At 57.5% G+C, this 21002-nt stretch overlaps 2 protein-coding genes across 5 annotated transcripts; both read left to right on the top strand.

Moving 5' to 3' along the window:
• Positions 1-219: 219 nt before the first annotated feature.
• Positions 220-6057, top strand: GPR162 (G protein-coupled receptor 162). Of its 2 annotated transcripts, none has more exons than XM_081588108.1 (5): positions 220-298; positions 1831-3128; positions 4082-4271; positions 4861-5018; positions 5303-6057. In XM_081588108.1, exons 2-5 carry the CDS (start codon positions 2262-2264, stop codon positions 5852-5854), a joined length of 1767 nt encoding a protein of 588 aa, XP_081444234.1. In that variant the 5' UTR covers positions 220-298; positions 1831-2261; the 3' UTR covers positions 5855-6057. The 2 variants fall into 2 exon arrangements, with proteins under 2 accessions (XP_081444234.1, XP_081444235.1); XM_081588109.1 differs by lacking the exon at positions 220-298 and adding an exon at positions 758-778.
• Positions 6058-7388: 1331 nt separating this feature from the next.
• P3H3 (prolyl 3-hydroxylase 3) lies at positions 7389-20734 on the top strand. Of its 3 annotated transcripts, XM_081588106.1 has the most exons (16): positions 7389-7693; positions 7802-7904; positions 8733-8885; positions 9223-9424; positions 9521-9652; positions 10120-10256; positions 11994-12083; positions 13291-13343; positions 13506-13573; positions 13668-13792; positions 17857-17958; positions 18226-18376; positions 18579-18696; positions 18771-18846; positions 19912-20052; positions 20200-20734. In XM_081588106.1, exons 1-16 carry the CDS (start codon positions 7431-7433, stop codon positions 20353-20355), a joined length of 2070 nt encoding a protein of 689 aa, XP_081444232.1. In that variant the 5' UTR covers positions 7389-7430; the 3' UTR covers positions 20356-20734. The 3 variants fall into 3 exon arrangements, with proteins under 3 accessions (XP_081444232.1, XP_081444231.1, XP_081444233.1); XM_081588105.1 differs by having other exon boundaries at positions 7389-7904; XM_081588107.1 differs by lacking the exons at positions 19912-20052; positions 20200-20734 and adding an exon at positions 19090-19211 and having other exon boundaries at positions 7389-7904.
• Positions 20735-21002: the final 268 nt, after the last annotated feature.

Genomic DNA, 21002 nt, shown 5'->3' with positions numbered 1-21002 from the left:
CCCCTCCCCCGCCAGGTCTCCACAGTCCGGTCCCCCGGCCCGCGCTCGCCCCGGTCCCCCCGGGCTGGCCTCCATCCCCACCCAGGGCTGCGGGCAGTGGCGGGACCCCGGGAGAGACGGGCCGGCGGGCATCTAGGGGGCCGAGCCGAGAGGCTGGGACGGGCGGGAGGAGGGAGGCCCCGGGGGAGGAGGGAGGAGGGCTGAGGGCGGCGAGCTGGAGCCGGCAGGCGGCGGGAGCCCGGGCGAGCCGCGTCGCTCGGGTGTGCGGTCTCCATGGCAGTGCTGGGCGCAGCTCGAGGTAAGGCGACCCCGGCCCGCTCCCTCGCGGGCCTCTCCCCTCTCTCCCCGCGCCCCCCCCCCGCCTCGGCTCCTTTCCCCTCCGGCTGGCCCCTCCTCCCCGGCCACCTGCTGTCTCTGCCCTGGAGACCGCGGTGGGTGGCAGGCAGGAGGGAGGAGCCGCCTGACCTTACCCCTTCACCCCGAAGGGCGAGGGACCCCTGTCCGTCCCGGAGTCCCTCCGCACGCCCTCCCACCTTCCTCTGATCTCTCTCCGTCCTTCACCTCCTCTCTCTGTCCTTCACATCCTTCCTGCCTGGCTCCCTCTCTGAGTCCCCGCTGTTTCTTCCCGAGCCCACCCTCTGGACCTGGGTGGGGGTGGGTGGGAAGGGGTCCAAGGCTGTAGTTGGGGGGGTGCGCTCCTGACCAATTCCCTGTATCTTCCTCTGGCTGGCCATTGCCATGGCAACTAGGGTGTACTGGGCTCCCTGGGAAGACAAAGGTGGGGGATGGACGAAGGACCTCAGGGGGAGGGAGCAAGGGTCTAAGGGTCTACAGGAAACAGACTTTCCACTGCTGTGCCCCATTTTTACTCCGTTTACCCCAAAGCCGCTATGCCCATCTTTCCTGCCTCCACTCTATCCAGGGTTTCCTCTTAGCCTCCTCACCGGGGCTCAGTAAGGCTCAGAGTCAACACATCCAGGACACCTTCCTTACCATCAGAGTGAGACGGAGGCTCGGGGCAGGGGAGAAAAGAGTGGGGGTCCACGGGGTGGTGGGGAGTCTGAACCTTATTGAACACCGGGCTTCTCTTCTCAGCCTCCCTCCCCCTGCTCCCTCCCTCCACCCACCCCCGCCTCTCCAGGGGTCTCCCGTTTCCTTCTATTTTCAGATACTATCACTTTGCCCCCTCTTTCTCTCTCTTCTGCTCAAACTCTCCTCCTTCCCCCTGTTTCCCCCTCTTTCCATTTCTGGATGCTTCTGATGTCAGCGGTTTCCCTGCCTTTGGGTTCCCTAACCAACCCCCCTCAGTCCCTGCCTCCTTTCTCCCGTCTTCCCAGATCCCCGGTGAGTGGGAGGGTGTTCGTGCAGGCTTGGGGAGATGGGGCTGAGCATCAGGACCCCTGGATCCAGGAGTCTGGAAAGCGGGGGAGGGGCCATACACCCTATCCCAGTTTCCCGTGAGCCCTCAGGAAGAAACAAGTCGTGCCTCTGCCGACGTGGCTCTGGGGAGAGACTCAGGATGTGAAGATAGCGGTTGAGTAGTATTGAGCAGAGGACAGAAAGAGGGACCTGGGAGGGAGGAAAAATGGCTGACGATGGATGGGAGATGGGAAGTCAGAATACCCTCTTTCCTGGAGGTCTGGAAGGCAGGGCTCTTATCCGTGGGGAGTGTTGGAGTGACCGTCTGGTTTAGGGCAGGAGAGTGTTCTGAACAACCCTGTGACCCTGAGTTACCAGTCGTTTCTATAATTTCAAGAGAAGGGAGGATTCAGAGCCACTTGGAGACCAGCCCAGGCTCTGCCCCTTCCACACCTCATCTCTCCCTTGCAGTGAGTCCAGGAGGCTGAGCACCATCCCCAGGATCCTTGGGGGCATCCAGAAGACCCAGAGTGGTCAAGAACCAGAGGAAGAAGAGAGCTGGAAGTCCTGGCATGAGGACTGGGACTCCCCAGCCAGCCTCCTAGTGGGGGAGCTATCAGCTTGCCTCCCCATTAACGACAAGGATACTTCTGGAAGGGCCCCACCCAACATGGAGGCTGAGGACCACCTCTGCTGACCCTCAGTCTCCTCCCCCGCCCTCCCCACCAGGCCTCAGCTGGGTCAGTCATGCAATGCTGAGCAAGAGGGGCGGCCTAGGGGCGGCCCACCTCATTCCAGGGCAAGGACTGTGGGCGTCATGGGGGTGTGTGTGAGTGGGGCTCCTGGGTGAGACCCAGCCCCCACCCCCAGGAGTTCAAGGGGGGTGGGGGGACCAAGGAAGGATGGCTCCGGGTGGAGCGGGGGCAGAGGAGGCCTCCCTCCGCTCGAACGCACTGTCCTGGCTGGCCTGCGGGCTGCTGGCACTGCTGGCCAATGCCTGGATCATCCTTAGCATCTCGGCCAAGCAGCAGAAGCACAAGCCGCTGGAGCTGCTGCTCTGCTTCCTGGCGGGCACGCACATCCTCATGGCAGCCGTGCCCCTCACCACCTTCGCTGTGGTGCAGCTGCGGCGCCAGGCCTCCTCCGACTATGACTGGAATGAGAGCATCTGCAAGGTCTTCGTGTCCACCTACTACACGCTGGCCCTGGCCACCTGCTTCACTGTGGCCTCCCTCTCCTACCACCGCATGTGGATGGTGCGTTGGCCTGTCAACTACCGCCTCAGCAATGCCAAGAAGCAGGCGCTGCATGCCGTCATGGGCATCTGGATGGTCAGCTTCATCCTCTCCACCCTGCCCTCCATCGGCTGGCACAACAATGGCGAGCGCTACTACGCCCGCGGCTGCCAGTTCATCGTCTCCAAGATTGGCCTGGGCTTTGGTGTCTGCTTCAGCCTCCTGCTGCTTGGGGGCATCGTCATGGGGCTGGTCTGTGTGGCCATCACCTTCTACCAGACGCTGTGGGCCCGGCCCCGGAGGGCTCGACAGGCCCGGAGAGCGGGGGGTGGGGGTGGGGCCAGGGGGAGTGGGCCAGGGGGCTTGGGTACCCGTCCGGCCTTTGAGGTGCCAGCCATTGTGGTGGAGGATGCCCGGGGGAAGCGGCGATCCTCCCTGGACGGCTCCGAGTCGGCCAAGACATCTCTGCAGGTCACCAACTTGGTCAGCGCCATCGTCTTTCTCTATGACTCCCTCACAGGGGTGCCCATCTTGGTGAGACTGGGGTTCCCCCCAACCCACTCTCTCTCTGATATCCAGACCCCAGCATGATCACCTGAACTCTGACTCCATCAGCCACACAAGCAGCTCCATCATCCATCTTCTCATCTGCTCAGCCCCGCTGAGCAGTCGCCACTGTCCTTCTCATCTCCTAGTTCCAGCTATCCCCAGCTCTGTAGCATGTTCTCTGGTGACTAGTACTCAACTCCATCACCTGTGCTTCTGTCCCACTCCCTGTCCTCTGGCTTCATCATCTGTCTTACAGTGTCACTATTCAGCCCTCTAGAACTATCAACCCAGCTGTTAGGCTCCTCTCTCCACCCCCGAATTCCCTCTGGACACAATAGTGTCTTGAGCACCCCTAGGTTGCAACCCCACAGAGCTCACCCCACCCCACCCTCAGCTTTCTGCACCGCTGGGTGTGTGTGCACAGTTGCTCAGTTGTGTCCGACTCTTTGTGACCCCATGGACTGTAGCCTACAGGCTTCTCTGTCCATGGGACTCTCCAGGCAAGAATACTGGAGTGGGTTGCCATGCCCTCCTCCAGGGGGTCTTCCCCACCCAGGGATCGAACTCATGTCTTTTACATCTCCTGCATTGGCAGGCGGGTTCTTTACCACTAGTACCCCCTGGGAAGCCCTGTGCATCCCCCAACTAGTCCTTATTTCTGAATTTCAACTTGTCTTCGAGTTTCCTATGCCACCTCTGCTCCTCCTCTCTAGACCCCTGGGCTTTCTCTCTAGTACTCTCTCCCGATCTTCCTCCCACTCGGTTCTCCATCTTCACTCCAACTTTGCCTCTGTGCTCATCCTATGTGATCTGGGCCATCCGTTCCTGACTTCCTACCTCTCGCCTCCCTCAGCTGCACTAGGATGTGGGGTCTGGGTGAGGAGGAGCCACCTCGACTCTGGGCCCTGACCTGGAGCCCTTCCCCCTCCTCCTGCCAGGTGGTGAGCTTCTTCTCCCTGAAATCGGACTCAGCTCCCCCCTGGATGGTGCTCGCTGTGCTGTGGTGCTCCATGGCACAGACGCTGTTGCTGCCGTCCTTCATTTGGTCCTGCGAGCGCTACCGCGCCGACGTGCGCACGGTGTGGGAGCAGTGCGTGGCTATCATGTCCGAGGAAGACGGCGACGACGGTCAGAGGAGGGGCTGGGCTTTCGCTTTGCCTAGGCATCGGCTCCCTTTCCTGCCCATTTCTACCAGCTCATCTCGGGGGTGGGGACGGGCTGCTCTGGAGTGCCCCCTGCTGGACAGAACCTGCGGTTTCCCCTGGGTGGACTCCTGATTCCCTCACCCCAAGCATCTCGCCGTGCACACCCAATGATTCCTCCACTCTACTCCCCCTGGAAGCCCACACTACCCAGCCCTGCCTCCGCCAGGGAGAGAGACCGAGAAACAGTCCAGAGTCCTAACACAGCCATAAAGGAAAGCTATGGAACCAAGAGGAAGCTAAGCCTCCCGAGAGAGACTTCCCAACTACAGTAGGGAGAGCGCCTGGGGGTGGTTGGGTAACTATTTCAAGTAAGTGTGCCTATGTGTATGAATCACTAGAGATTCAGCACTGAACGCAACAGACACTAGCCACTCTTGCTTCTTCTTGGAGCTCACAGACTAATGGAAACAGGAGGATTCTCCAGGGAGCTTCTCAGGGAGTGGGAGCTCTTAAAGAGGGTGGGGAGGTGGGCATTCCCTGCCTCGAACCACTCTGCCCCTTTTCTCTTCTAGATGGAGGCTGTGATGACTACACGGATGGCCGAGTGTGCAAAGTTCGCTTTGATGCCAACGGGGCCACAGGGCCAGGGGGCAGGGACCCTACCCAAGTAAAGTTGCTACCTGGACGGCACATGCTCTTTCCCCCTCTCGAGAAGGTCCACTACTTACAGGTATGGGACCCGGCAGTACGCGTCCCGTTCCAGGCATCCCCTCACTAATTTTCTCCAGTCTGTTATCCATCACCTCCTCCTCCCTGGCCTGCAGGGCATGGACTGGGAGGTGAAAGGAAGGCCTGGTTAGGGCGGTTCCCCATCAGTCAGACCGCTCTGAACCACGTCTGCCCCTCAGAGGATGTTTTGCAAAAGTCTAGGGGGTGGAGCCACCTTGCAGGTCCCCACTTTGGTCCCCCCTTTGTCCCTGCAGCACCTGAGGGTCTATTTGCTCCTCTCTCCAGGTCCCTCTGTCCCGCCGTCTGTCCCACGATGAGACCAACATCTTCACTACTCCTCGAGCACCAGGCTCCTTTCTGCACAAGTGGTCCTCCTCTGATGACATCCGGGTCCTCCCAGCCCAGAGCCGGGCCCTTGGGAGCCCCGCTGAGCACCTGGGACCAAGGCAGAGGCTGGAGGACGAGGAGGATGAGGAGGAGGCTGGAGGCGGGGGGCTGGCCACCCTCCGCCAGTTCCTGGAGGGTGGGGTTCTGGGCTCAGGTGGGGGACCCCCACGGGGTCCAGGCTTCTTCCGAGAGGAGATCACCACCTTCATTGATGAGACACCTCTGCCTTCTCCAGCCGCCTCACCGGGGCCCTCTCCTCGCCGGCCCAGGCCTCTGGGGATCTCACCCCGCCGACTCTCCCTGGGGTCCCCTGATAGCCGAGCCATTGGACTTCCTTTGGGGCTCAGTGCAGGGCGACGCTGCTCCCTGACAGGAGGTGAAGGGAGCACAAAAGGTTGGGGAGGATCCTGGGGCCCAGGGAACCCTATCTTCCCCCAGCTGACCCTGTGAGCCCAAGTGGGCCTGCTGGACTCAGAGAAGGGGGCCTGGGTGGGGAACACCTTGTTCCATCCCTGAGCCTCCAGACTCTGGGGAGATGGGCAGGAACCAGGGCCCAGGAACGCCGGCTGGCTCCCATCCCAGTCACCAGACACCCGCCTCACCTGCCATTCTCCCTAGCAAAATGTATTAAAGTCGAAGTGTTACCATGGAAACCTGTGTGTCCAGTGTGCTGTGGTGGCAGAGGGGATGGTCAGAGGCTTCGGTGGGTGGAGTGGCTCATGAAGGACTAAATAGAGCAGGGGCAGCGGACGGAGACCCAGAAATAACACCTGGAGAGAGACAAGTATGCAACAGTCACAGAGATGGGCTTCTGGGAGCATCTCGGGCTCGGGTTGGGGGAGCTTGGGGATACACTTGAATTTGCTGGTTTGGGGCGTGAAGGATCTTTGCTGAGATCTGTGAAGGTGGTTTTAGGGGTTGTCTGTCTTTTCCATGGGCTTCCCTGGTGGCTCAGAATGTAAAGAATCTGCCTGCAATGCAGGAGACCTGAGTTTGATCCCTGGGTCGGGAAGATCCTCTGGAGAAGGAAATGGCAACCCACTCCAGTATTCTGGCCTGGAGAATCCCATGGACAGAGGAGCCTGGCAGGCCACATTGGATGCCTCAGCTCTCCTCCTTCCCCCAAATGTGTATGCGCCTACTTTCTGGGCAGGAAAGCGTTTGAGCAGACTTGGTGTCAAGCCTGGAGTTTACCCTCTGCCCTGCAGCATTCTGAGACAGAATAAGAGACACAGATGCATAGAACAATTTTATGGACTCTGAGGGAGAAGGTGAGGGTGGGACGTTCTGGGAGAATAGCATTGAAACATGTATATTATCATATGTGAAACAGAACACCATTCCATGTTCGATGCATGAGAGACAAGGGCTCAGGGCCGGGGCAATGGGATGACCCAGAGGGATGGGATGGGGAGGGAGGTGGGTGGGGGGTCCAGGAAGGGGAACACATGTAAACCCATGGCTGATTCATGTCAATGTATGGCAAAAACTATTACAATATTGTAAAGTAATTAGCCCCCAACTAAAATAAATAAATTTATAAAAAAAATAATAAAAATAAAAAAGTGAAAAAAAAAAATAAAGCTCTTTTTCTTCTGCAAGTGCGGGTGGGTGTGCGGGAGGCTTCCACCCTCCTTTTCCTGGGCCCAGAGTAGAGGAGGGCTCAGTCCATCATAGCGATTCCCTCACGATGGGCCCCCGGAGTTGGAGTCAGAGGTCCTAAGAGGTTCCTCAGGCCTGCTCTCTCCACCGTCTGTTTCTCTCTGGACGCCACCCCGCTTGTCCTAAAGCCCACGTTCTCCACGTTCTGCCGCCGCTGCCGGGCGTCCTCTGACTCGTCTCTCTCTCACGCCTGCCTCTCCGGGTTGGGGCTCGGGTGCATCAGCTAACGGCGGCGCTCCTCCCTCCTCCCCTCCCTCCTCTCCATCCCTCCTTCCTTTCCCCTCCCTCTTCCTTCCCCCTTTTCCTCCCTTTCGCTCTCCGCTCCCGCAGTTCCCTCCTGCAGCCGGCCGGCGGCTCTGGCACGATGCTCCGGCTCCTCCGGTGGCTGCTGCTCCTGTTGCTCCTGCCTCCCCCGGGGTCCCCCGAGCCCCCCGGCCTGGCCCCGCCGTCCCCAGGGGCGCCTCCCCAGGCCCCTGACTTGCTCTACGCGGACGGGCTGCGTGCCTACGCGGCGGGGGCCTGGGCGCCGGCGGTGGCGCTGCTGCGGGAAGCGCTGCGGAGCCGGGCGGCGCTGGGCCGCGCGCGGCGGGACTGCGGCGCGCACTGCGCAGCCGAGCCGGAGGTCTCGCTCCCCGCCGCCCCGGGGCCCGACTCCGGGCCGGGGGCCTGGGAGCCGCTGCTCCTCCGCGCGGCGCTGCGGCGCGCCGAGTGCCTCACCCAGTGCGGGGCGCGGAGGCTGGGCCCCGGGGGCGCGGCGCGGCTCCGCATGGGGAGCGCGATCCGGGACGCCTTCCGCCGGCGGGAGCCCTACAACTACCTGCAGAGGGCTTACTACCAGGTGCGCGGCCCGCCCCGGGCCCCAAGGGTTCTCCTCCCGCTCCCGGGAAGGGGCGGCGAACGGGCGGCGGGACTCGGGTGGGGCTGTGTGCTCAAGACCTCGCCTTTGGAGTCGGTCCTGGCAAACCGCGACTAGTACCTACAGAGTGGGGCACGGCCTCGGAAGGGTGGGAGCAAAGTTGGAAGGGGGTGGAAGCCGATCGAAGATGGAGGGCAGGGGCCTGGAGTTCTAGGAAGTCTTACTGAGACCTACGTGGAGTGACAGCGCCTCTTCCCAGGAATGAAGGGGGCGGGGACAGGGGAGAGAGACGCAGCTGAAGAGAGAGAACTGGGGGGGCGGGTAGGGGGTGAGCGTGAGTCTTGCTTGGGGCAGGAGGGAGCTTTGGGAAAGAAAGAGGAGGTGGGCAAAGCTGAGGGCTCTGGTGTCCGGTCGTGGGACCCTGCCCGGCAACTGGTGCGGTAGCTGTTGCCTACTGACGCCTACGTGGCCGGGGAAGGGGGGCGCCGATCACACACACCTCAGCTCAGGGTCCTAGAGACCTGCGGCTTTTGCTGGCGGCTAGGATCCCCACCTCGCGTGGCTATCACTTTCGCCCTGTCTCTCCAGTGAGGTCCCTCTGCCCACACTCCACCCACTCCAGTCTTTGCGACCCCCTTTCGGTGGCTACCAGCCTCCTGAGAGTCCCCACTTACTGGGGGTCTGGAGGTTGGGTGGTGGGCAGCTCTCACCTACCAGTCTTCCAGAAGGCTCTGGTGGGGATGTTGGGGAGGGGCAGACTCTGACACCCCCGCCCCGGGGGCTGACTCCCCCATCCCTCCTGCGTCTTAGCTGAAGAAGCTGGACTTGGCAGCAGCCGCTGCGCACACCTTCTTTGTGGCAAACCCAGCGCACCTGCAGATGCGGGAGGACATGGCTAAGTACAGACGGATGTCGGGGGTTCGGCCCCAGAGCTTCCGGGACCTGGAGACGCCCCCATATTGGGTGAGACCCTCAGCATGACCTCAGCCCGCCTCCCAGCCTTTGACTGAGGGGATACACAGGCCTCGCTGGGCTGTGCACTGTCTCCTGGGCATCAGGAAATCTGGGTATGTCCTCTGTGACCCTGATGGGAGAGTCCCTCTCTGGGACCTAGTTTTCTTCCTGAGATGTTCTAACATTCGGATTCGCAGGCCTGCCCTGTATTCCCCAAGGTGACCTGAGATCTGGAGTCCAGGTCTCCAATGAGGCCAATGCCCCTCCCCTTCTTTCTATCTCCCAATCTATCTTGGCACCCTTCCCCCCCCACCCCCAGGTGACTGACCTCTCCCCTCCCCAACAGGCAGCCTTTGACACTGGCCTGGAGCATCTTGGGCGCCAGGAGGCAGGCCTGGCACTGCCCTGGCTGGAGGAGGCCCTGCAGGAGAGCCTGGCCCAGGTGGAGAGCTGCCGGGCTGGCTGTGAGGGGCCCGAGGAACAGGAGAGGGAGGCAGAGGAGGAGGAGGGGACCGGGAGCCAGGGGGGCCTGTATGAGGCCATTGCAGGTAAGGGGCTGGGGTTCGGGGAGCGAGGGTCGTGGTACGGTGGGGCCGGGGGAGGCATAGCAATAGCTGAGTGGGTCCCCCGTGTGTCCCCCACAGGGCACTGGACCCGCGTCCTGCAATGCCGGCAGCGCTGTGTGGGGGACGTGGCCACACGTCCTGGTCGCAGCCTCCCTGTTCCGGACTTCCTTCCCACCCAGCTGAGGCGGCTGCACGAGGCTCACGCTCAGGGTCAGTGAGGCGGAAGGGTGAGCCCCGGGTGGATGGACTGGGGCTGGAACCCAGAGTGTGAAGGTCTGTCTCTGATGATACCCGAAGCTCCACCTCTCCATCCTTCCATCTTTCTCTGCATCTGAGTAGGTCGGGGCTCGCTGGGGACCATCACCTGAGAGGACTCTGGCTCTCCACTGTGGGAAGCTCGGAAGCTGGGTCACAGGGCTCCTTCTGTCCTCACTGCTTCTCACTTTCCTTTCTTCTCTCCTCTCTTCCTCCCCTCTGAACTCTGCCCGCACAGCCCAGGTATGTTCCAGGAAGCTTTGGAAAGAAGCAATGGATGAGCCTGTCCGCCGGGTGGGATGGGTCACTGGGAGACCACCTTCAACGGCTCTGCCTCTGTGCCCCGGCTCTTGGCCCTGCCCAGGGGTGACTGGGGTGCTTGGTCTCTGGGCCGCACCCCCACGCTGTTGCTCTGCCCTCAGTGGGGAATCTGTCCCAGGCTATGGAGAATGTCCTGAGCTTCCTGCTCTTCTACCCGGAGGATGAGGCTGCCAAGACAGCTCTGGACCGGTACCAGGCCCAGCTGGGGGAGCCAAGACCTGGCCTCGGGCCCAGAGAGGTACCCCCTACTCACTCACCCTGTGGATGTGTGCTGAGTTGCTCAGTCGTGTCCGACTCTTTGAGACCCCATGGACCGTAGCCCACCAGGCTTCTCTGTCCATGGGATTTCCAGGGCAAGAATACTGGAGTAGGTGGCCATTCCCTTCTCCAACTCACCCTGTGAGGTAGTCCTAAATCAGACAAATACAGTGGAAAAGTCACCTGAACCCACCCCCCATTCTGGCCAAAGGTGACCCTGAGTCCAGCATCTGGCCTTGTCTCCACTCCCTGCTCCCCACCTCAGGCTATCCTTCTTTTTTTTATAACTTATTTCGGCTGCACTGGGTCTTCATGTGGCCCACAGGCTTATCTCCTTGGCACGTGGGTTTTCTCTAGTTGGTGCATGCCTTCTCTTGTTACAGTGTGTGGGCTTAGTTGCCCTGCGGCATGGGGGATCTTAGTTCCCTGACCAGGGATCGAACCCACGTCCTCTGCATTGGAAGGTGGACTGTTTTTTTTAACAGAAACATTACTTTGCTGACAATGGTTTGTACAGTCAAAGTGAAGTGAAAGTGAGTCACTTAGTTGTGTCCCACTCTTTGCGACCCCACTGACAGTAAAGTCCATGGAATTCTCCCAGCCAGAATACTGGAGTGGTAGCCTTTCCCTTCTCCAGGGGATCTTCCCAGCCCAGGGATCGAAACCAGGTCTCCTGCATTGTAGGCGGATTCTTTACCAACTGAGCTATCAGGGAAGCTCTCCTGTATAGTCAAAGCTATGGTTTTTCCAGTAGTCACGTATGGTTGTGAGAGTTGGACCATAAACAAAGCTGAACACCGAAGAATTGATGCTTTCAAACTGTGGTGCTGGAAAAGACTCCTGAGAGTCCCTTGGACTGCAAGGAGATCTAACCAGTCAATCCTAAAGGAAGTTAGTCCTGAATATTCATTGGAAGGACTGATGCTGAAGCTGAAGCTCCAATCCTCTGGCCACCTGATTCGAAGAACTGACTCACTGGAAAAGACCCTGATGCTGGGAAAGATTGAAGACAGGAGGAGAAGGGGACAACAGAGGACAAAGTGGTTAAATGGCATCACTGACTCAATGGATGTAAGTCTGAGCAAGCTCCAGGAGTTGGTGATGGACAGGGAAGCCTGGAGTGCTGCAGTCCATGGAATCACAAAGAGTTGGACACGACTGAACAACTGAACTGAACTGGGTTGTTTATTTGTTTATTTATTTATTTTGGCTGTGCTGATTGCTGCATGGGCTTTGGATGGAACCTGTGTCTCCTCATTGGCAGGCAGATTCTTTTTTTCTGTTAAGATTTTTTTTTTATGTGGACCATTTTTTTAAAAAAGCCTTTATTGAGTGTTACAGTCTTGTTTCTATTTTATGTTTTTTGCATTTTGGCTGCAAGGCAGGTGAGATCTTAGTTTCCCAACTAGGAACTGAACCCTCACTCCCTGTATTGAAAGGTAAAGTCTTAACCACTGGACCACCAGGGAAGTCCCCTGGCTCTACTTCTGAGTCCAAGCCAGCCTTCTTCCCTTGAACTCACCCCTGCTTGCCCCAACGTGTGCACAAGTGGGCACGTGTGTGTACACACACACACACACACAACCCCCAGTCTGAGCTTGGAGACCCTGACTGCTGAGGGAGGAGGGTTGGACAGAGGCGCAGGACCAAGGTTAGGGAGCCTGTGGGCTGCCCTGCTCTCTTCCATCCTTAACTCTCCCCCTCCTGCTGTCACCAGGACATCCAGCGGTTCGTCCTTCGATCCTTGGGGGAGAAGAGACAGCTGTACTATGCCATGGAGCACCTGGGGGCCAGCTTCAAGGATCCCGTGAGTGACCCTGATTCTCCCTCTGGCCGCCCCCAGGAGGGGAACAGCAGCAATGCCCTATGGGATGTGCCACGTCCCTCCTCAACAGCACATCTCATTTCTCCACAACGCCATGAAGCTTGGAGAGGACTCTGTGCCCCAGGGTCACAAGACACAGGCAGGTGCCTGTGGTCACAGGCAGCTTTGGGGTCACGCAGGCCTAGGGGTTGGTCTCTCTGCCGCAGACAAGCTCTGGACCTTCACTGGCTCAGCCTCAACTTCCTTCCCTGTAAAATGGGAACACCATACTTATAGCTCTGTTGAAGCTGTGTCACTTGCTACAAAGTACAGGAAGGTCTACTGCTGGTTTTCGTACTCTTCTTTCTGTGGTAGTTTTGAGGGGAAACTAAAAGGCAGAGGTTATTCTCGCTAGTGCTCCAGCGTCAGGCAGGCTCCCCCAGCCTTCTTGGCTATCTTGCAGTTTTTGAAGCCAATGCTTCCTAACTGGGAGAAAAGGGGCTGTCCCTACTCTGCCCAGTAGGTGTCGCTAGCATCCCTGAGTTGTGGCCGTCAGAGATGTTTGCAGACTCTGCCCTGTCCCCTAATGGACAGTCTCTCTGAGCACCGTCGCTTAAATCCTAACCCTGTCCTTATAGGCTGTGTGACCTTGGGCATGTTACTTTATGTCTTTGTGTCTCAGAGCCCTCAACTGCAAAATGGGCACATTAATACGACCTGTTTGATAAGACTATTGTGAACTTTAAATGATAAGCTCCACATCCGTATAGAAAGCTCTTCTCTGGTGGCTCAGATGGTAAAGCATTTGCCTGCAATGCAGGAGACTCGGGTTCCATCTCTGGGTGGGGAAGATGCCCTGGAGAAGGGAGTGGCAACCTACTCCAGTATTCTTGCCTGGAGAATCCCATGGACAGAGGAACCTGGCGGGCTATAGTCCATGGGGTTGTAGAGTCGGACACGACTGAGCGACTAACGCACATATAAAGCTCTTAAAAAAGCACCTGGCAAACAGTGCTTTGTAAGTTGTTGTTGTTATTATTATTGCGGTATTTGGCCCTGTACCCATGGCTCCTGACAATGAGTCCAGGGCTTCCCCACCTCCACCTTTCCTTCTGGAAGCAGGAGGACCTTGGTACGGTAGCCCATGGTCTATCGTCAAGGACTCAAAGGTGGACTTGGCAGTTGATGGTTCTTTTCCTGACCGTCCCAGGATCCCTGGACACCAGCCGCCTTCATCCCTGAGGCCCTTAGAGAAAAGCTCAGGTAGGAGGGGCCTTGGGGCGGGAGGGGCGTGGCCTGGGTGGAAGGGGCGTGGCCTGGGTGGAAGGGAAGGGGAGGGGTCCTGGGAGGGGTCCTGGGAGGTGGGGTCTGAGAAAATGGGTCTGGGCTGGCCTGTGTTCACTGAACGTATTTCTCACCCCTGAGAGAGGATCAGGAGAAGAGGTCTTGGGACGATGAGCCTCCACAATCGAAGCCCCTGACTCACTGGAAGGGTGAGTTCCTGGGACAGCAGGAGGCAGGAGCCTGGAAGGGGCTGGGTCTGCCCTCGGGGGACCGTCAAGCCCCTGCCCTGTCCCTGCCTCGCAGATGTCCTCCTCATGGAGGGAGTAACCCTGACCCAGGACGCAAGGCAGCTGAATGGGTCAGAGCGAGCCGTGCTGGACGGGCTGCTCACTCCGGCCGAGTGTGGGGTGCTGCTGCAGCTGGCCAAGGTGAGAGGACCTGTAAGGCGGTGGCACAGTGCTACTGGGGGACCCTCAGGCACAGCTGCCTGCCCCCTTGCTCTTGGCCTGTCCCCACTCGCCACCCTCCCCCCTCCCCTGCCCTCTCAGACCCTCCAGTGGGGACTGTGCTCATGTTGCCTCCCTCCTGTGGACAAGTTCCTTTTGTTCTCAACTTAGCTGACATGGGGCTTCCCCAATGACAGCTCAGCGGGTAAAGAATCCACCTGCAATGCAGGAGACACAGGAGGTGCAGGGTCAACCCCTGGAAAGATCCCCTGGAGGAGGAAGTGGCACCCCACTCCAGTATTCTTGCCTGGAGAATCCCATAGACCGAGGAGCCTGGTGGATTACAGTCCAGAGGGTCACAAAGAGTCGGACACGACTGAGCGACTAAGCATGACATGGCATAGCTGGCATGGGCTGGACATTTTACAGAAGTTTGCTAGAAACTGATAGGAAGAACAAAACAAAAAACGTAAATGCATCAAAAAGGGCGGGTGTGCAGGTGAAGATGCCTTGTTTGGCTGAGAGCTTAGTTATTGGCTCTGCAGACACACAGGCTGCTTCTCAATCATCACGTCTCTCCTAGATTGGGCTGAATGATCTGTAGTCACCAGGTTGAGTCTGCCGATATATGAAACTTCAGTCTCACCCTGGGTTTGTTCCTCTCTGAGTCCCTAGAGTGTACTGGAAATACCCAGGTTCCAGGGAGAGGCAGATAAACACAGACTGTGCATTTGGGAACTCAGTGTACAGAGAAGGCATCAGGCATGGAGACATAATCACAGCAGGTGGTGGGTTTGATAAAAGATGTACTCATCCAATTAGAAGCACCAAGATGAAAACCACAGAAGAATTCCTGGAAGGGGTGGCATTTGAGCTTAATCTTAAGCATGAGTTAACCAGACAGCATGAGTTGCCAATATCCGTTGGATCATAGAAAAAGCAAGAGAATTCCAGAAAAACATCTACTTCTGCTTCATTGACTATGCTAAAGCCTTCAACTGTGGAGAAACAACAGCACACTGTGGAAAATTCTTAAAGAGATGGGAATGCCAGACCACCTTACCCGCCTCCTGAGAAACCTGTATGCAGGTCAAGAGGCAAAATCTAGAACCAGACATGGAACAATGGACTGGTTCAAAATTGGGAAAGGAGTACGTCAAGGCTGTATATTGTCAGCCTGCTTATTTAACTTCTATGTAGAGTACATCATGTGAAATGCCAGGATGGATGAAACACAAACTGGAATCAAGATTGTCGGGAGAAATATCAATAACCTCAGATATGCCAATGACGCAACCCTTATGGCAAAAATCGAAAAGGAACTAAAGAGCCTCTTATCGGGACTTCCATGGTGGTCCAATGGCTAAGACTCTGTGCTCCCAGTGCAGGGGTCCCAAGTTCTGTCCGTGCTGAGAATAAGAGTTCACATGCTGCAATGAAAGATCCTGAGTGTCGCAACTAAGACCCAGTTCAGCAAATAAATAAGTAAAAGTATTTTTTAAAAAATAAAGAGCCTCTTATGAAGATAAAAGAGTTGAGTGAAAAAGCTGGCTTAAAACTCAGCATTCAGAAAATGAAGATCATGGCATCCGGGCCCATCACTTCATGGCAAATAGATTGGGAAACAATGGAAACAGTGACAGACTTTATTTTCTTGGGCTCCAAAATCACTGCAGATGGTGACTGCAGCCATGAAATTAAAAGACACTCTTTGGAAGAAAAGCTATGACAAACCTAGGCGGCATATTAAAAACCGGAGACATTACTTTGCCAGTAAAGTTTGGTCTAGTCAAAGCTATGGTTTTTCCAGTAGTCATGTATGGATGTGAGAGTTGGACCATAAAGAAGGTTGAGCACTGAAGTATTGATGCTTTTGAACTGTGGTGCTAGAGAAGACTCCTGAGAGTCCCTTGGACTGTAAGGTGAAAGAGCAGAGTTGATCCAACCAGTCAATCCTAAAAGAAGTTAGTCCTGGATATTCATTGGAAGGACTGATGCTGAAGCTGAAGCTCCAGTACTTTGACCACCTGATTTGAAGAACTGACTCACTGGAAAAGACCCTGGTGCTGGGAAAGATTAAGGCAGGAGGAGAAGGGGACAACAGAGGACAAGATGGTTGGATGGCATCACTGACTTGATGGACATGAGTTTGAGCAAACTCTGGGAGATAGTGAAGGACAGGGAAGCCTGGCATGCTGCAATCCATGGGGTAGCAAAGAGTCAGACTTAACTGAACCACTGAACAACAGCAACAACAACCAGATAGAGAAGGGAGGAAAGTCAGGCTGCAGGGAAGAAGAATAGGAGGGCGGGGTTTGGGAACTGGAGTGGAGCACAGGAATTCAGAGCATGGGCATGCCCAGAGGGAATGTGTGGCCTTGGGCCATGTATTTCAACATCTGTGAGCCTAGTTTCCTCCTGTACAAAATAGGGCTAAACACAGCGGTTTTGTTGTAGGGCTGCTATGAGGATTAAATGAGTCAGTACATGGTAAAGCTCTTTGAAGAATGTGCAAATAGTATGAGTTGTTGCTGTTATCATCAGGCTGTATATTATCCAGGGGCAGGAATGGGGAGGAGGCGCGGGGTGAGAGATGGGTGAGGACCTCTGTACCCTGCCAAGGAGTTTGGGCTCTCTTTGTAGATGGTGGACAGTTTACTGAAGGATTTAAAGAGGGGTGGATTTTTGTCTTCTGCAGAACTCCTAAGTACAGGGTCTGGAGTCTTCGTCTTGTAGGACAGGGAGCGCCCTCTAGTGGCAGAACGGAGAATGCAATGGGACAGGGAAGTAAGGAGGAGCTTTAGGGGTGACAGCCCTAGGATAGGTCTCATTTCAAGGCAATGAAGACGAGGACAGAAGAGAAATATTTAGAAACTCAAAGAAAGAGAATTTAAGGACTAAATCTACGTGTGTGGGGTGCTCAATCTTGTCCAACTCTTTGGGACCCCATGGAGGCACCAGGCTCATTTGTCCATGGGGTTGTCCAGGCAAGAATACTGGAGTGGGTTGCCATTTCCTCCTCCAGGGGATCTTACTGACCCAGGGACTGACCTACATCTCTTACATCTCCTGCATTGGCAGGCGGGTTCTTTACCACTAGCGCCTCAGAGGAAATCTGAGTGATGAAGAAAGAATGAACTCAAGGATAACTCCCCAGTATCAGCTATCCCCTAACCTCTGCCAGGGCACTTGCAAGATTGTAATCCCGCTTTAGTTTCCCATGTAATACATCACTGTCTGAATTGACCTGGTTTGTTTATCTCAAAATATAAAGCCCGTAGTAGCAGGAACTTTTCGTGTTCACAGTTGAGTCCCCAGTGCCTAGAACAGCGCCTGGCACACGCCTGGTGCTCAGTGCCTACCGAATGGATGGATGAATGAATGAAAGCTTGAGTGACTAGGTGGCCTCTCAGAGAAGAGGCTTATATATGGATAACTAGATAGTGGTACTTTGACCTTCAAAAAGCAGACTGAATAGAAAAAAGAAAGAAAAAGCAGACGAAATAGGTGTCTGTAAAGGGTGACGAGAGTTGTGGAGGCAGCTGGGGAATTCGGAGTCAGCATCAAGGGTTCCCACATTCTCCAACAGTGTGTCAGGTGAGAAGGGATGGGAGAGAGATGCGTTGGCTGGTGCCACGTCCCCACCTCAGGTCCGTGAGGACCCGGCTCAACTGTCGAACCTCCTGCCAGGGTCTTGCTCCAGAGAGACTCCTCTGTTCTCAGCACGTCAGAACAAGTGATCGAGCCTTTCCTGCCCCTTTCCCTGCTGTCCTGACCTCCTGGAGCCCCTTCCCCACTGTAGGAAGGTCTCCAGAGTCCTATGCACAGTCCCCTCGGCCAGTGGGGTTCCAGATATTCACCAGGAGTGACCACACAGACATGGAGTTAGTCATTCTCTGGGAAGGGCAGCAGCTCAGAGAACCGCAGGAGCTTCCAGCCTCTTCCAGGGACTGGCTGGTTGGAGGGAAGGCCATTTAGCCCTGTGAGGTGGACAGTAGCCCAGGGCTGGGCAGGGTGACCCCACAGCCAACTCCCTCTCTGCTTAGGATGCAGCTAAGGATGGAGCCAGGTCTGGCTATCGGGGTCGCCGCTCCCCACACACCCCCCACGAACGCTTTGAGGGGCTCACGGTGCTCAAGGCCGCGCAGGTGAGAGGGGACACAGGGCTGGAGAAGAGGGCTGGCCTCTCCTGCCTGCGGAGGGCTCTCCTGGGACTCAGAGGAGTTCTTGGCCCAGGACTGATGGAGATTGTTGTCACAGAGACGATGGAAGGAGCAGTCTGGGCTGACGGGTGGGTTGATGGGGCAGCTGGCTGCTGAGTCCCAAATCGTGGGTGGAGGGCAGTGGAGGTGGGGTAGGGGCTGGGACCAGCCTTACCACACTTCTCCTTCCCCACGCTTTGTTCTCTGCCGCAGCTGGCCCGAGCTGGGGCTGTCGGCAGCCAGGGTGCTCAGCTGCTCCTGGAGGTGAGTGAGCGGGTGCGGAGCCTAACCCAGGCCTACTTCTCCCCCGACCGGCCCCTGCACCTCTCCTTCACCCACCTGGTGTGCCGGAGCGCCATAGAAGGTAACTGCCATAGAAGGTAACCGCCAGGGCCCCCCCCATCTCAGGGCCCCTTGGGGTCCTGCACACCCTCAGCACTCCCGCTGTGTGGATTTCCATCTTCACTGCAGGAGGACTGACTCCCCTACCCAGCGGGGGCTCGGCTGTGACCCTGGATCTACAGGGTGGGTGTGGGTGGGCGCCCACCAGGCCCTTGGCTTCCCAGGGGAGCAGGCGCAGCGCATGGACCTGAGCCACCCGGTGCACGCTGACAACTGTGTCCTGGATCCGGACACCGGGGAATGCTGGCGGGAACCCCCAGCCTACACCTACCGAGACTACAGGTGGGCGGCCCTCCAGGGGTTGGGTGGAGCACCTGGCTGGGGTCTCACTGCCTCCTGTCTTCCTCTCTCCCCAGTGGACTCCTCTACCTCAACGATGACTTCCAGGGAGGGGACCTGTTCTTCACAGAGCCCAATGCCCTCACAGTCACGGTAACTGGGTGCGGGGGAAGGGGCAGCAGGGAGCCCAGCTGTGGGCTCGGGATTCAGAACAGAGGCTGCCCAGAGGCAAATGCAAGGAAATGGCTGGGGCCACCTTTGTTGTTGTTTAGTCGCTAAGTTGTGTCCAACTCTTTGTGACCCCATGGACTGCAGCAGGTCAGGCTTCCCTGTCCTTCACCATCTCCTGGGATTTGCTTGAACTTATGTTCATTGAGTCAACCCTCTCCTTTCCAGCTTCTGCAGCACCTCCCCACTCTTGTCTGTTCAGGGGCTCTCCTAGCCCCTCCCAGGAGACCTCCAAGGGGCCCCTCCAGACCCTGCCTTCAGTGATCCCCTCACTTCCTATAGGAGGGCAGGTGAGGGACTTCCCTGGTTGGTGCTGTGGCTGAGACTCTGTGCTCCCAGTGCAGGAGGCCCAGGTTTGATCCCTGGTCAGGGAACTAGATTCTGCATGCTGCAACTGAAAAATCCCGTGTGCTGTAACTAAAACCCGGTACAGCCAAATAAATAAATAATAAATAAGATAGATATTTTAAAAACTCAAAAATAAATGAATAAAGGAGGGCGGCTGAAGCGCAGGACCCCAAGCCTCTACTCCAGGTAGAAACTCAGGTCTAGGACCAATAGAAGGACCGGAGCGGTGGTTTTTCATTGTGCATTACTCTGCCTTATCCAATTAGCTCCTTCTCTGCTCAGCACCACCAGCTCCCTGTCAACCAAGACCTCTCTGGGGTGGAAAATGTCCCCAAGACCCTGATGCCCAGAACCCAGAGTCTGGTTAGGCAGAGGGTAGGCAGGAGAAGCAGGGCACTGGGGCGGATAGAGTCCCTTCTTCTTTGGCTCCAACTCCTCCAGCCTCCAGTCTGGCATTCGGTGCTCCCAAGTGGAGGCCTGGTTCCCACTTGCCCCAAGATAGTCCCTGAACTAAGGAGGGGACATGGTGGGCAAGAGAGCTGCCACCATCTGAGCCCCTGCCTGGTCCTGCTCCAGGGAGTCAGGGTCGAGGTCTCTGAAGACCTCTCCCTGGAGCTGAATCTGCCACCCTCCCCACCCCAGGCACAGGTTCGTCCTCGCTGCGGCCGCCTCGTGGCCTTCAGCTCTGGCGTGGAGAATCCCCACGGCGTGTGGGCCGTGACTCGGGGGCGGCGCTGTGCCCTGGCACTGTGGCATACCTGGGCCCCTGAGCACAGGGAGCAGGTGAGCAGGTGGTGGGGCGTGGCTGTGGGAGGGGTGGGCATGCTGGCAGGCGAGGGGCAGGGCTGAGATGACCCTGGGAGAGTCCCGGGGCAGGGTGGATGCTGGTCGGGGGGAAATCAGCCTCGACCCTCCTCCTCACCGCCCCAGGAGTGGACGGAAGCCAAAGAGCTGCTGCGGGGGCCGGAGAAGGATGAAGGAGAGGACATGGCCAGCAGGGACCCCGGCCCAGAACCCCCCAGCCGCAGGCTTCCGCGGCTCCAGGACAAGGCTGGGAAGCCGCCTCGCGTTCGAGAGGAGTTGTGAGGGGGCCAGCCCCGCTCCTCGGGGATAAGACCACTTGACTTGTGGAGGGTCTGCCTTGATGCCGGGGGCCCCCGAGAAGCCCCTGTGTGACCGCCGCAGTACAGCGAGCCCTCTATCCCTGTACTCTGCCATCTTGGGGATCACCAGGGCTGCGTAATCCTGGACTCAGAGGACCCTGCACAGACTTAGCCTGGGGACTGGCCTGGGCCTAGCCAGGATGGACCTCCAGGCCGAGGACAGACAGAAGACGGGCAAGGCCGAAGTGGAAAGAACTGGCAGGGGGTAGGGCCCCAGCAGGCGCTGTAAATGAGGAAGATGAGAGGGAGGGTCGCCCACCTGCCCTCCCCAGCCTGTCAATAAATATCCTGATCATCCCTCAGCTGGGGCCAGTCAACTGTATCGTGGTTTCCATGGTGGCCAGAGGTGGGAGAGGCTGTGGCTGGCCTGGGAGGAGACAGGTATCCTGGGCCTCCCGGAGATGGGCCCCTCCAGCCCGTGATTTGTCAGGGAAATCTCAACCACCTGCCTCCCTCATGCAAATGAACCCTGACCCCTGACAGCTGCTCCCTGGGCCTCTTGCTCTAAGCCAGCGTCTTCCCTCTCTGAGCTTGGCTGAGACTTAGGGGCAGCCTGATCCCTCTGCTTCT

Source organism: Giraffa tippelskirchi, chromosome 4 (assembly GCF_054371585.1).
Source record: "Giraffa tippelskirchi isolate mGirTip1 chromosome 4, T2T-mGirTip1v1.2.pri, whole genome shotgun sequence".
Classification (NCBI taxonomy): domain Eukaryota; kingdom Metazoa; phylum Chordata; class Mammalia; order Artiodactyla; family Giraffidae; genus Giraffa; species Giraffa tippelskirchi.
The sequence above is the reverse complement of the archived record's forward strand: the minus strand, read 5'-3'. Positions and strand labels throughout refer to the sequence as shown.

Bases quoted from the DNA above. Each gene is read 5' to 3' on its own strand.
- GPR162 (XM_081588108.1), top strand. From the start codon at position 2,262: ATGGCTCCGGGTGGAGCGGGGGCAGAGGAGGCCTCCCTCCGCTCGAAC. The intron at 4,272-4,860 runs GTCAGAGGAGGG...TTTCTCTTCTAG, and splicing joins CGAGGAAGACGGCGACGACG to ATGGAGGCTGTGATGACTAC. The intron at 5,019-5,302 runs GTATGGGACCCG...TCCTCTCTCCAG, and splicing joins AGAAGGTCCACTACTTACAG to GTCCCTCTGTCCCGCCGTCT.
- P3H3 (XM_081588105.1), top strand. From the start codon at position 7,431: ATGCTCCGGCTCCTCCGGTGGCTGCTGCTCCTGTTGCTCCTGCCTCCC. The intron at 9,425-9,520 runs GTAAGGGGCTGG...TGTCCCCCACAG, and splicing joins CCTGTATGAGGCCATTGCAG to GGCACTGGACCCGCGTCCTG. The intron at 13,574-13,667 runs GTGAGTTCCTGG...CCTGCCTCGCAG, and splicing joins GCCCCTGACTCACTGGAAGG to ATGTCCTCCTCATGGAGGGA.